General features: G+C 56.7%; 1 protein-coding gene across 3 annotated transcripts; it reads left to right on the top strand.

The window, feature by feature from the left end:
* Positions 1 to 6525: 6525 nt before the first annotated feature.
* CSF3 (colony stimulating factor 3) lies at positions 6526 to 11666 on the top strand. 3 transcript variants are annotated; one of them, XM_065577489.1, is made up of 5 exons: positions 6526 to 6809; positions 7547 to 7716; positions 9733 to 9840; positions 10730 to 10876; positions 11347 to 11666. In XM_065577489.1, the coding sequence occupies exons 1-5, from the start codon at positions 6653 to 6655 to the stop codon at positions 11521 to 11523; spliced, it is 759 nt and encodes a 252-aa protein (XP_065433561.1). In that variant the 5' UTR covers positions 6526 to 6652; the 3' UTR covers positions 11524 to 11666. The 3 variants fall into 3 exon arrangements, with proteins under 3 accessions (XP_065433561.1, XP_065433562.1, XP_005294193.2); XM_065577490.1 differs by having other exon boundaries at positions 6794 to 6888; XM_005294136.3 differs by having other exon boundaries at positions 6794 to 6900.
* The last annotated feature ends 700 nt before the right edge of the window (positions 11667 to 12366 follow it).

The following is a 12366-nucleotide window of genomic DNA, read 5'->3' as shown; positions in this document are numbered from 1 at the left end:
CCTCATCCCAGGGGTGAGGCGAGCAGGACACGGAGGCTGGCAAAACCCCCGCTGTCCCGGGGCTGGTGTCTCGCTGAACCAGAACAGCCATTGCCGCGTGGATTTAAAGCCCAGCTCATCAAGGTCGCGTTGCGCCTGGGGCTAAAGGCCTTGCCCCACACCCGACGGAAGACCTGCTCAGGTGCCAGCTAGCCTCAGGCAGAGTGCACAGAGCCAGACGCCCAGCTGGGAGCCGTGCTGCAACCTGCCCGGGTCAGGGCATGAGCCCCACACCCTCCTAACCCCCCCCCCCCCCCCGCCCCCAGCAGGACGCTCGGCTTTGCTGAGGCTGTTGCAAAACCCACTTGGCCTTGTCCGGTCTGTGCCTCAGGTGGCCTCAGTGCAGGGTGGTGTTGAAAGCCTCTCCCCAGCAAAGGCCTGAATGGGGACAGCTGGGGCAAGAAGGTGTGTTGGGGGGAAGACCTGGTGGGCGTCATCCCGGCCATGGCCACAGGGGGGCAGTGCAGGGCTGTGCCCCACTGCTCTTAGCCCAGCTGTTGGGGGGGGGGGAATGTCCAGGGCCCCTGCCCAGCTGAGCGGCCAGAAGAGAGGCACCTGCCTGGGCAGGGGACAGATGCGCTGAACCCCAGGAATGGCGGGAGGGGGGGGGCCTCCGGCCTGGGCTCTGCCGCAGCTCAGACTAGGCGGCTGCTCCTGGTCTCAGTATCGGGGACAGCCCCCAACCGATAAGAGTCTGAAAAGCGAGATCCAGGGGCTGGCTCCAGCCTCCACGGAGCAAGCGCTGCAGCCAGATCCTATGGACCAGCCAGAGCTGCCCCTCGGGCCCGGCCGGGGCTCCAGGACTGGGTTTGACCCGCCCAGTCAGACTCTTGGAGGAACGGCCCTTGGGGGGTTGGTCCTGCTCTGAGCAGGGGGTGGGACTAGATACCTCCTGAGGTCCCCTCCAGCCCCAATAGTTGATTCAATGAACAGGGGTGCTGAAGGGATCCCTCCCATTCAGGTTGAATGCAGGTTGCTCCACCCAGGAGGGGTCCTCTCAGAAAACACATCCCAGGGGCCCGCCTCGCAGCATCTGACATGGGGAGCCCAGATACTCCGGTGATGGGCACCAGTATAGCCTAGCTGGCCAGATAACAGGGACTTTCATCCCGAAGGGACCTCAGTTGCTTTACAAGTCTCACACACTCAGAGGATTCACCTCACCCACCACTAAAATGCAGCCAGCTCTGGGGTAGAGCACTGCAGCTGAACAGCACACAGCAACGCTGGGTCGTTTCTGAAGGAAGCTGAAATTCGGTCCTGTGCAGTGCACCAGTCCCTGTAAAGCCGGACAGTTTGGTATGTGCCTGTCTGCAGGGGGCAGAGGTCTGGGTTGACTCTGCCCTGGCCGTGCCATTAAAGCAGCACTTTCTAGCTCGCTAAGGGATTTATCTGGTCCCCAGCCTGTCAGTCTTTACCAGCTGTAACCTCACCCCCCTGTGGAGCAGAGTGTGGCTAATGTCCCCATTGCACAGATGGGAACTGAGGCACAGTGAGGCTAAGTGGCTGGTCCCAGGGCACACAAGCAGCTGTGAACTCAACCGAGGTCTCTAACCACTACGCCAGCCTGCCTCCCTTTCCAGAGGAGTTGAGGTAGAGCCCAGGGCTAGCACATCTGGATTTGTTTGCAGTGACGAGCTGGGAGAATGAACCAACCCGTCCGAGTGTGATGGACATATCTGTGGTTTCTTCATATCAAGCTCATCCCAGCTCCTCCCGCTTGAGAAATCTAAGAGCATCCAGGATTTCCAAACCGGGCTGGGTCACATCCTGCCCTCGCTCCCCCCAGGGTAAGTCAAGAGCAAGGCCCAGGCAGTGGAACCAGGAAGACCTTAGCCTGCAGCTTTCTACGTAACTGCCCCCCCAGGACACACACAAACGTTCTCTCCCTTGGGAATCCTACTTGTTGGCCGGACCCCAGCCCTCTGGGGTGGGCTCAGTGCCTCACAGCAGAGACAGACTCAAGGCCAAAGACCCATCCTGGCCTGGTCTCAAGAGGGGCCTCCCTGAGCAGTGAGATCTCCAGCCAGAGAGCGATCGCTCCAAGAGACGCAGCCGCCCCGGCACTGGGGTCAGCTCAAACTGGGCTGAGCGACGCCCTTAGAGAATGGGCTGAAAGGGATGGGCCCAGCCCCTTCCCCAGAGAGGGCCCCACGGGGCCGTGTTCAGGAGGCTGTGTCGCTGCTCCGCGGGCAGGACAGGGTCCCCCGTGTCTATGCACAGCGGGCACAGCAGAGTCGGCGTGTGGGCATTGGGGGCAGGTCGGACTGGAGTCCATTTTCAAATAGAGAGTCCCACACACGGCGGGGTCGGGGGGCGCAGAGTGCTCCTCTCGCTCCATGGCACTGGGCTAGCCCACCCTCAACTCAGCCTTGGGCCTAGCCAGGAGCGCCTCTGCCCAGGGTGGGGACAGGAGCAGCTAAAATGGAGCTGACCGGTGGCAGCTGCGCTAAGAAAGGCCCCGTTTTCCGCACACATTGGTCAAGCCCGGTGGAAACTCCACCACTCTCGGTAACCATGACAAAGCTCACTCCTGGGCCCTCTCGTACCTATCCCCGTGGTTTCTGGGCGTACGCCCAGTTCCTGCCAGCAGCTATAACTTCCTATTTCTGACTCACTCTTTTCTTTTTAATAGCCCTAATTCTTGAAAATAAAAGCCTGCTGACTCCCAGCCATGCCCAGCTGTTCACCCCTGAGCCAGCATTTTCCATCTTCACCACTTCCAAGGAGGTGACATCAGTCCATGGGATCCCACCCCGCCCCTGGCCTTCAGTGACCAACACTCCCTGGGAAATGTCACTACCTCTCCCCTTCTTCCTCACCAGGGCCGAATTAACCTTTTGGGGGCCCAGTGCCAAATATATTTGTGGGTCCCCATGGGGGCAATGGAGCATGGCGCGGGGGGGTCGGTCCCTGCAGCGAGGGGCCGGCCAAGGGCATGGCAGGGGCAGCCCCGCTCTCACTCCCTAGTGCCCCAACACACACAGATCTTCCCCGTCCCCTCACAGCTCCCCAGACACTTCAGAGACCCATTCCCCCACCCCTGCCTCCCGGCCACACGCACCAGCCCTGCTCGGCGGAGACTGTGTCTGCTTCTGAACCAGCCGCAGGCAGCTCAGGCCCGGGGAGACAGGCGGGGTCCCACAGGTGGTGGGAAGCAGAGACTGCCTGGAGCCAGGGGGGCACAGGGGTCCGGCCAGGAGGCAGAGAGGAGCCCCCAGGCGGCCGGCAGGCAGGCCGAGAGGAGCAAGTAATGGGCGGAGAGCAGCGAGCAGGCTGGTGGGGTCTCGGCCCAGTGCAAGCGGAGCAGGCCGGGGAACCCTTCTGAGCATAGGCCCGGCTCCATGGCGCCACTGTGAACCCGGCACTGTTCCTCACAGCCCAGCTTTGTGCCCCGGCCTGAAATCTCGCTGCGGAAGGAGGAACTCTTGAAAGCTTGGAAACTTTGCCACCAGCCTTCCCACGAGAGGCTATCGGGAGATTCTGCCTCCCATGAGGTGAAATTCCCCTGGGCGCCAGCTCTGCAGAGCTGAGGGCTCTCCCGCCCGGCTCCAGTCGCACGGAGCCCCAGACAGTGTTGACCCCCTGCGCAGGGCTGACCATCTGCCAGGAATGTCTGTGGAGCAAACGGAATTCAGCCCTGCAGCCGGTTGAGGGAGCTGGAGCAGAACCTCAGAGCAATTGGCATTCGTAACAAATTCTCTCCAGTCCAGGGAGCAGAGAGAGGCGGAGCCACAACCCCAAGGCCACGGAGCAAGTGAGAGAACCCAGGAGTCCTGACTCCCCAACCCCTTCTGCTCTAACCCCCTAGACTAATTTGGTCTAGTGGGCGGAGTAGGGAATTGTCAGTCAGGTTCTGTAACAGGGACACCTCAAACCTGGTATCAGACCTGTCCCTGCCTCAGTTTCCCCACATTCCTGAAAGCCGCCAGCCAGTGCATCAGTGAGCCCGCTCCCCAACCCCCTCAAGGGTCCATGTTTCAGCCCCTTTCACTGATTGTTCAAACACAAACTCAGCTCAACACAAATCCAAACCGGTAACCAGCTCATGTGGCCTTGCTCCTCCCCAGGGGGAACCCTAGCCAGTGTAGCAAGCCTCCCACCTCCTTACGCTCTCCCTCAAGTTAGCTGCTTGTTGGTCTTTCCTCTCACCATCTGGGAAGCAGGTGGGGCTCCACCCAGCTCCCTTAAAGGAGCCATCTCAGAACAGCTCTGGTGGTTGAGAGCTGACGGAGCCAGAAGTATACTGATCCACTCGTATACTGACCCACTGTGTGACCCGCTCTGTTCCTAAGTTTGCCCTTTTCCAAAGCAGCAATTCCCGCTCAGAGCACAACAAGCAGGAGTTAGGTCCTTCGGGTTCAGTTAACACCCCATTGAGGTGGATGGCTTGATTCATGCCTCTCAGAGCAATTGCCTGGCGCTGGCTGGCTCAGCTTGCACTCAGAGCTGGTGTAACGGTTACATTCGCAACCATTAGCTGGTGTAACTCAGCACAGGCCGTTGCCTTAGGCTGACCTACACCCGCCGGGCTCAGAGATCCACGTGGGGGGAGTGAGGGCGGCATCTGAGGCACCGTGGAACATTCCGAGCCCGGCTGATTATCCAAGGTGAAGTGATTTGACCAAGGCCTCAGAGGGGAAGTGTGTCTGGGGGGGGGAGGTCAGAATGAGGAGGATCTGGTTTCCCCCCCCCCCAGCTTTTGCCTCTCCGAGAGGTCATGCTGGGACAGATGGTTTAAATCCCCATGCTGGGATTCGGTGAGGCGGGTTGGACTGTTTATTACTTTGGCACTTGCCCAGAATCCCATTTCCTTGTTCCCAGGCAGGTAGAATGTGGAGCTTGTGATTGAAAGGAGCCAGGACAATACATTCCAGGCCATCCCACTAAGTGCCGCAGCCGCTTTGCCAAGGGGCTGGGCTCAAAGCCCCTCTCCAGCTCCATTTCCGAGCAATCGTCCCCCTGCCCGCAGCCGGGCGGGAGTTGGTTCAGCTGGCACTGGGCCAGGCAGCCCAAGCTGGAAATGTGCGTTGTGTTTTCCCCACCAGCCTGCCAACAAAAGAACACTGAGGAGTTAGGAAGCAGCGCCCGCGTCAGATCCCCCGAGTCTGGGAAACGATCGCCAGAGACCGGTGCAGGATCGCTCCCGTCAGGACCTTGCCAAGGGGGCTGGAGCTCCTACCGCTGTGGTGCACCCACATCTTTCCTCCCAGGCCCATTCCCCACCCCGAGCCAGCTAACGCTGCTGGAAAGAGGGGTTCAGAGGCCTCGTGGTGTCTGTATCCCAGCGGCGCTGAGAGCAAGGTGCTGCACACACACGGTGAACCGCTGGCCCGCCGAGATCAATGGCAAGACTCCCACTGACTTGAATTTCACCCACAGAAAGTCCCTGCCCTCAACGAGCTTGTTATGTAAATAGACAAGGCAGGCCAGAGACAGCCACGGGTTTTCCATGTGACCCCAGTCACATTCCTTACACCAAGATAGCAGCCTTCAACTACCTGAAGGGGGGTTCCAAAGAGGATGGAGCTCGGCTGTTCTCAGTGGTGGCAGAGGACAGAACAAGGAGCAATGGTCTCAAGTTGCAGTGGGGGAGGTTTAGGTTGGATATTAGGAAACACTATTTCACTAGGAGGGTGGTGAAGCACTGGAATGTGTTGCCTACGGAGGTGGTGGAATCTCCATCCTTAGAGGTTTTTAAGGCCCAGCTTGACAAAGCCCTGGCTGGGATGATGTAGTTGGGTTGGTCCTGCTTTGAGCAGGGGGTTGGTCTAGATGACTTTCTGAGGTCCCTTCCAACCCTGATATTCTATGATTCTATGAAGATCTTCATAGGACAATTCCTGAATTTTAGGGTCTTGAGTTGAGCATCTACCATCACTAACCACTTTGGAAAACTGGCCTAAAGCCTTGCTGTGCCTCAGTTTCCCCATGTGATCCTTACCTATCTCCCTAGGCGGTGCTGTGAGGATCACCATCATTCATGACGGTCTGGGGCCCAGATACCATGGTGTGGGCCCCTCCAGACTTAAGGCATAGGATCTCTCAGCAAGCAGACACATGCTGTTTTAATCCTAGGCGAAGCACATATCACATGAGGGAATGTTAGTGGTTCTACTTGAGGGCAAGTGAACACAGCTACAAGGAGAGAGGAATGTAAAGGTGATTTCTCTCTCTTCATCAGGACCTAATTACTTGGTTAAATTAACAAACAATCTACTCAAGTTGCTGGAGAACAAAGCAGCTGCTTCTATTGTAAGGATAACAAAGTTTGATCAGGACTGAGATGTCTTGTTCGCTCACAATTACATCTCTGATGGGGAATAAGAAACGGCTGATCTTTTGGGGAGTGGCTGCCTTTGGGGTCATTCTGGGCTTTAAAGAGCAATGAGAATTAATGAGTTTCTATTGATCTTGCCCCAGTGGGCTGGAGAACAGGTCCAGTGGTCTAAGATTGGGGTCCCAAGTAGAATCAATTGGGACCATTTAAAAATCTACATTTTGTAAAACTTGAAAATACAAATCTGTGAAAATACAAATTCTAGGAATGATTTGCCCAAGCGATTTGTCACACTTATTTCATCAGAGTGAATTTTCCCTGACAAGACTATAAATGCCCTGTATTGATGAGAGGTTCAGCATTCGTGAACTGAAAGGGACTAGTGCAGCTTTTGCGTCTGTCTTATTCACATTCCCGGGAACCGTCATAAACTCAAAAGGGGAGGAGATACTGAGAAGATTCCACGCATTTAGAATGAGATCTCTCCAAAGTAAGTACGAACCTGCACTCGACAGCAAGATACCATAGCCACTGATTTCCTAATAGCAAACTGCTTGGATTTATTCTAGGTGAGGGGGCTGGTAAGTGTGATTTGGGGAACAGCAACTTCCACAGTTACTGTTTGGGTTGTTTGATTTAAACAAACAAAAAACAATTTTTTTTTCTTCCTTCTTCCTGGTGTATTTGCCTATTTATGTATAACCAGGAAAAGAAAAGCTGTGGGGACAAGTGCAGAACATTTAAGAGGCATGTGTTTTATACAGGTTGGATTATGTTTTAAACAGGTGGGGTTTACTTACTGCACGTTATGGGTGAGTTTGCCTCGCTACAAACATTTCTGAGTTATGAGCAGCTGAAAGCAGAGGGGATTTAAATCAAAGTCTCATTCTAACGTTAACTCTAAAAGCTTTAATGCCTAGATTGTGTTTCTTTAGACTAAGCTCCTTGGGCAGAGATTGGGGGAACCAACACAGTTTGGGGTGATACTTACATGAGAACAGTTTCCACTGGAAGTTCTCCTGGGCATGGCCTGTCTCGCACTAGGTGTACGTGCAGTGCCCGGCCTTCAGGGCCCCCAACCTCAGTTGGGGCTTCTGGACTAACCCGACTATCTCCTCCGAACACAGAGAGGGGGCGCTTCTCCCGCTCTGTATCTCCAGCCACAGCTGGATTCCTCTGCACTTACCTGCCTGACTCTGCTCCTCTCTCTCCTTCCTTCGCCCCCAGCTGTTCTGCCATTGCTAGTCAGCGCTGTGCTGTGTTTGGGGTGCACCATGCTGCACGCAGCTCCCCTGGCAGAGTTCTCCGGGGATCAGGATTTCCAGCAATTCCTGCAGAAGGACCTGGAATACATCCGCAAAATCAAAGGGGACGTCGCCCAGGTGCAGGAGCTTGTGGTGAGTTGCTCGACACGAACCAGGGGGAGAGGCATGGAGGGCAGCAGAGGTCTGGGGTGGGCCATGCAACGCACTCAGAGGTTCATCTATGACCTGCACAAAGGGGCTTCTTGACATCTGACGAGAAAGCTGCAGCTACCCGCCTCCCTGGCGATTGGAGGTCTCTCGCTCAGCAGTGATTCTGGGGGGCTGCAGCCTGGCTGGAGGGGACTCAGGGGAGAGCTGCGCAGTGGGTTAAACTGTAACAAGGGAGGATGCCAGCAGCCGGGCCCTGAGCACTCAGGGGTGGGGCCCTGACATTCTGATCCGGAGGCTTCATCTCTGCTGAGGATCTCAGCCCCAGGCTCCCAGACAGACAGGCTTCCCCAGCAGCTATGCCTTGGGCTGGGCGGTAGGACTTCGCAGCAGGACGAGACGGATTGGGAGATCACTCCGCGGCTGTAGAGCAGCGTGAAGCTTTGTTGATCTTCCCCAGGGACAGACACCTGACCAGGTCCCCACTACCTCCAGCTGGCAGGGTCACAGACAAGGGCCCTCCTGATCCAGCAAACGTAGCAAACTTCAACCCCTGGCAGGAAATACACAACAGGAGCAAGAGGAACTGTGTGTCTTCGCCTCTCTCAAAGCAAGAACCAGAAACAGGGACCCATCCCTCCCAGACGAGTTGCAGGCTGCTGAACAAGTGTCTTCTCAGGGACCAGCCTGACAATTTACCCAGCCGCTAGGTAGAGGATCTGTCCACGCAGCCAGTGCAAACTGCAGCCTTCCCCTTCTGGTCACTCTGCCCCTGCCTGATGCAGGCAGAGAGCGGATTTGAGGATGGTGAATCCTCCTCCTGCTTTGGACTGCAGTTTGTTTGGCCTGATCCTCATGCACTTCTGCAGGTCTCCTTCCTCAGGCGAGCAGCCCTGTTTATTCAGTGTTACTCCCACACCGAGGCGTTTGCAGGATCGGGCCCTTAGGATTTGGCCCAGAAAAGTTTTTCGCACTGATGGTGTTAAATTGGGAGGCAGACGCTGGCCAGCCCGCTGGCCCGGGGAATCCGAATGGGCATGTTTCCTGGAGATTATAGCTCGTGCTTGTCAGTATTTTAACCCTGTGGGGCAGCCAGTCTTATTCACATAGCCAGTGGATTTGTTTGCTTTGGTCCAGTTTCCAAGGTCTCGCACGACCACGCCAGCCAATGTGCAGCGCGGAGTCCCTCTCCTTTCCTGCTATTCCCGGGGTTGTGCCAAAGGAAAGGACAATGCAAAAATGAAAACAGAAAAACAGTGCTTGGGAAAAGGCAGGCGAGAATAACGGAATCCGAGAAAGGCAGGGCTGGAAGGGACTCTGGGCAGGACCAAGCAAACCCAGACCATCCATGACAGGTGTTGGTCCAACCTGTTCTTAAAAACCTCCAATGATGCGGATTCCACAACCTCCCTGGGAAGCCTGTTTCAGAGCTTAGCTACCCTGATGGTTGGCAAGTTTTTCCTAATATCTCACCTAAATCTCCCTTGCTGCAGCTTAAACCCATTACTTCTTGCCTGATCTTCAGTGGACACGGAGAACAATTGATCCCTGTTGTCTTTATAACAACCCTTAATACATCTGAAGCCTTATGCAGAGCAGAATAGGACAGTCCCCTCCCGTGTCTTACATACAATGCTCCTGTTAATACACCTCAAAGGGTATTAGCCTTTTTCGTAACAGCATCACACTGTTGACTCATATTCAAACTGTGACTCACCCCCCAGATCCTTTTCAGACCACTGCCTAGATCCCCATTCTGCAGTTGTGCACTGGATTTTTTTTTTCCTCCCTAAGTGTAGAACTTTGCATTTGACTTCAGTGGGTAAAGTTACTCCCAGGAGTGTTTGCAGGGTTGGGGCTGGTGTCTGGACCCCACCCTGGCCATCGCATTCTCGGCCTAGACTGGGGTCCCGGAACAGCAATCGCTAGCCGTCGCCGAGGCAATACTTGGCTTATAATTCCCACCTCCTGAGTGTACCTTTTCTTCTCATCCCACCTCAGTGCACGACCCTCCAGCTCTGCAACGAGGAGGAGCTGATGCTTGTCAAGCAGAAACTGGGCATTTCCCAGGCCCCGCTGGATCAGTGTCACAGCAAGACCTTCCAAGTGGTGAGTCTGACCGCACGGGACTACAGCAAGGTCGGGGCGGGGCGGCGGGAGCGATCCGTGGGCTGCGTCCTAAGGACCCCAGCTTGCTCCCACTGACAGCGGTCTCAGCCGCAGGGTCGGACTGACTCCAGCAACAGGTCTGTGCCTGGGGCAGGAGTGAGGAGCAGCACGCTGCGGTGCTTCCCGGCCCGGGGTGAAGGAAAAGCACTCCTACAATGAGCTGCTGGTTCTCAGCTTTGGCTTCTCTCCAGCCACGGCAGCCTTCTCCAAAACAAGAACAATGGAACCCCTTCAACCCTGTTCCTCTGCCAGCTTCCCAGAACCCAAACGCCTCTCGGCTACATCCGAAGCCTTCCCAGGCCAGGGCCTGGCTGATAAACCCAACCCTAAGAATAGTCCAGGCCAAAATAGCCGGGCAGGGGCAGCGAGCTAGAAAGAGGGGGAGGTTTCCTCACAGCCCTGGCAAACGCTGCAGTGACTCAGCACTTCCCGGCCTTGGTGATCCCCAGCGCCGGCCCGGCGGTGAGGGAGGGAGAGGCCCAGGTCCGTGCTGCCCCGCTGAGCTTCACGGATCTGTCAGCCGGGGCTGCGGGGGAGTCTCCGGTCCTTGCAGGGTCTTGAGCTCGATGGTCATGTTTTCCAGCCCTGCTCGAGGGGAGTCCCCGGCAAGGAAGGAGCCCCAGGGGAAGCTCCGACCCGGGGGGGGGGGGAGGGAACAGCTGGCCCACCTCAGTTACAGTTAACCCCTTCCGTGCTGCACAGTCACCGCAGCCAAGGTGTTTCACTGGGATAGACACTGCACAGGAAACTTGATGCCAATCGGGTCACTAAAGAGCTAGCGTCCCCGCTCCGGCCTCCTCTCTCAACTCCTTCCTTCTCGTGCCCACAGGATGCCTGCTTCAGCCAGATCCGGGACGGGCTCCAAATCTACCACGGCCACCTCGCCCTCCTCCTCCAGCTCCTGCCGGCTCACTCCAGCCTAGTGGATGCCCTCCAGCTGGACGTCTCGAACCTGTCCACTAACATCCAGCAGCAGGTACACCACTCCGCTTGCTCCTGCTCCCCCGGTGGGTGGGACCAGGCCCTTGCGGTGGGGGGGGGGTAAGGGCCCCTGGGGGCAGCCAGAATCCTGGCGGCCTTCACCCAGATCAAGTGGCTCAGGCGGGGAGCCAGCCAGGGCAGGGCCTGGCAGAAAAGGTGAAGCCAATCCCTGCTTGCCACAGCCCTGCTGCGTTCCTGGGCCCGACGCGCTTGTGCAGGATTGAATGGGACGGGGAGAGCGACCCGCCCTCAGCCTCACAGCGGGGCCTCCCAGGGTGCGGGGCGCTCACCCCCATGCCGGCCCTGACCTGTGCCTAGATTGAGGCTTCGGGCTCCTTTCGCCAGCACGAAGGGCCCGAGCCAGAGCCCGGTTGTCTCAGAGCTGGCCCAAGCTTCCCCGGCTGCGCCAGGCGCTGGCTCCGCTGGGCTCCTGCTCATGGTGCTTGCTGTCTCCCGCTCCTTTAGATGGAGGATCTGGGTGGTCTGAACACGGTGACGTACCCCAAGGCCGAGGGCCAGGACACCCTCCCCAGCCTCTCGTCCGACTTCGACAAACAAGCCGGCGGATTCATCATCCTCGCCAACTTCAAGCGCTTCCTGGAGATGTCCTTGCGGGCCCTCCGCCACCTCACGCTGGTGTGAAGGGGCGCGGGGGTTGGCGCCTGAGGAGTCCCATGCCTTGGGGAGGGGCTCCGGACTTTGAGATCTAAGGGGGAGTTTTACGGGGGAGGTCTCCCAGCCGGAGATTCTCCCTTATTCCCCCCACCACCTCCACTCTGCAAAGCAACAACCAAGGCTCTTAACTATTGGACTGAGGCATCAGCAGCAGCTGCCCCCCCCCCTCGGGGTTAATGGCAAACCCTGCCCCAAACCCGTTTACTATTCCCCAGGGTTTGAGGTTGGGCATGGTTCTCTTTTAGGGTGACCAGATAGCAAGTTTGAAAAATCAGGACAGGGGTGGGGGGTAATAGGTGCCCCAAATACTGGCCCTGTCCCTACAAAATCGGGATATCTGGTCACCCTGTGCTATTTAAAGGTTATTTATTTCTCATTCGTGAGCTTCACCGCTGGTTGGTGCATCCACACACACAGCCCCAATGCAAACCCTGCCCGGCTTATTTAATATTTATCACTATTTAATATATTTATAGAGGTGTGGAAGCTGTTGGCAGACGTATTTAAGTGCAACTGGTCTATGGTATGTTTTGAAAGTCCAACTCCATTCCCTTTATAACGACCCCCGGGCATCATCACTGAATGTCGTGCAGCATCAGCAAATCCGGGAGCAGGGCCTGGGCTGCTGGTTGTGCATTTTGACATGTGCGTGCAATGGAGTTACTGTTTAATATTTAAACACACGAGCGTCTCCAGTACCAGGGGGTTTGCTCTTTGGTAGCCAAAGGCTCCTGGCCCAGCTCCCCGTGGGATCTGGGGCAGTAGGAGGGCACAGCAGGCTCCTGCATTAGCAAAGTCCTTGGCTGGGGC

This window comes from Chrysemys picta, chromosome 24 (genome assembly GCF_011386835.1).
Source record: "Chrysemys picta bellii isolate R12L10 chromosome 24, ASM1138683v2, whole genome shotgun sequence".
Taxonomy (NCBI): Eukaryota; Metazoa; Chordata; order Testudines; family Emydidae; genus Chrysemys; species Chrysemys picta.
Note: the sequence above shows the minus strand (reverse complement) of the source record. Positions and strands in the feature narration are given on the sequence as shown.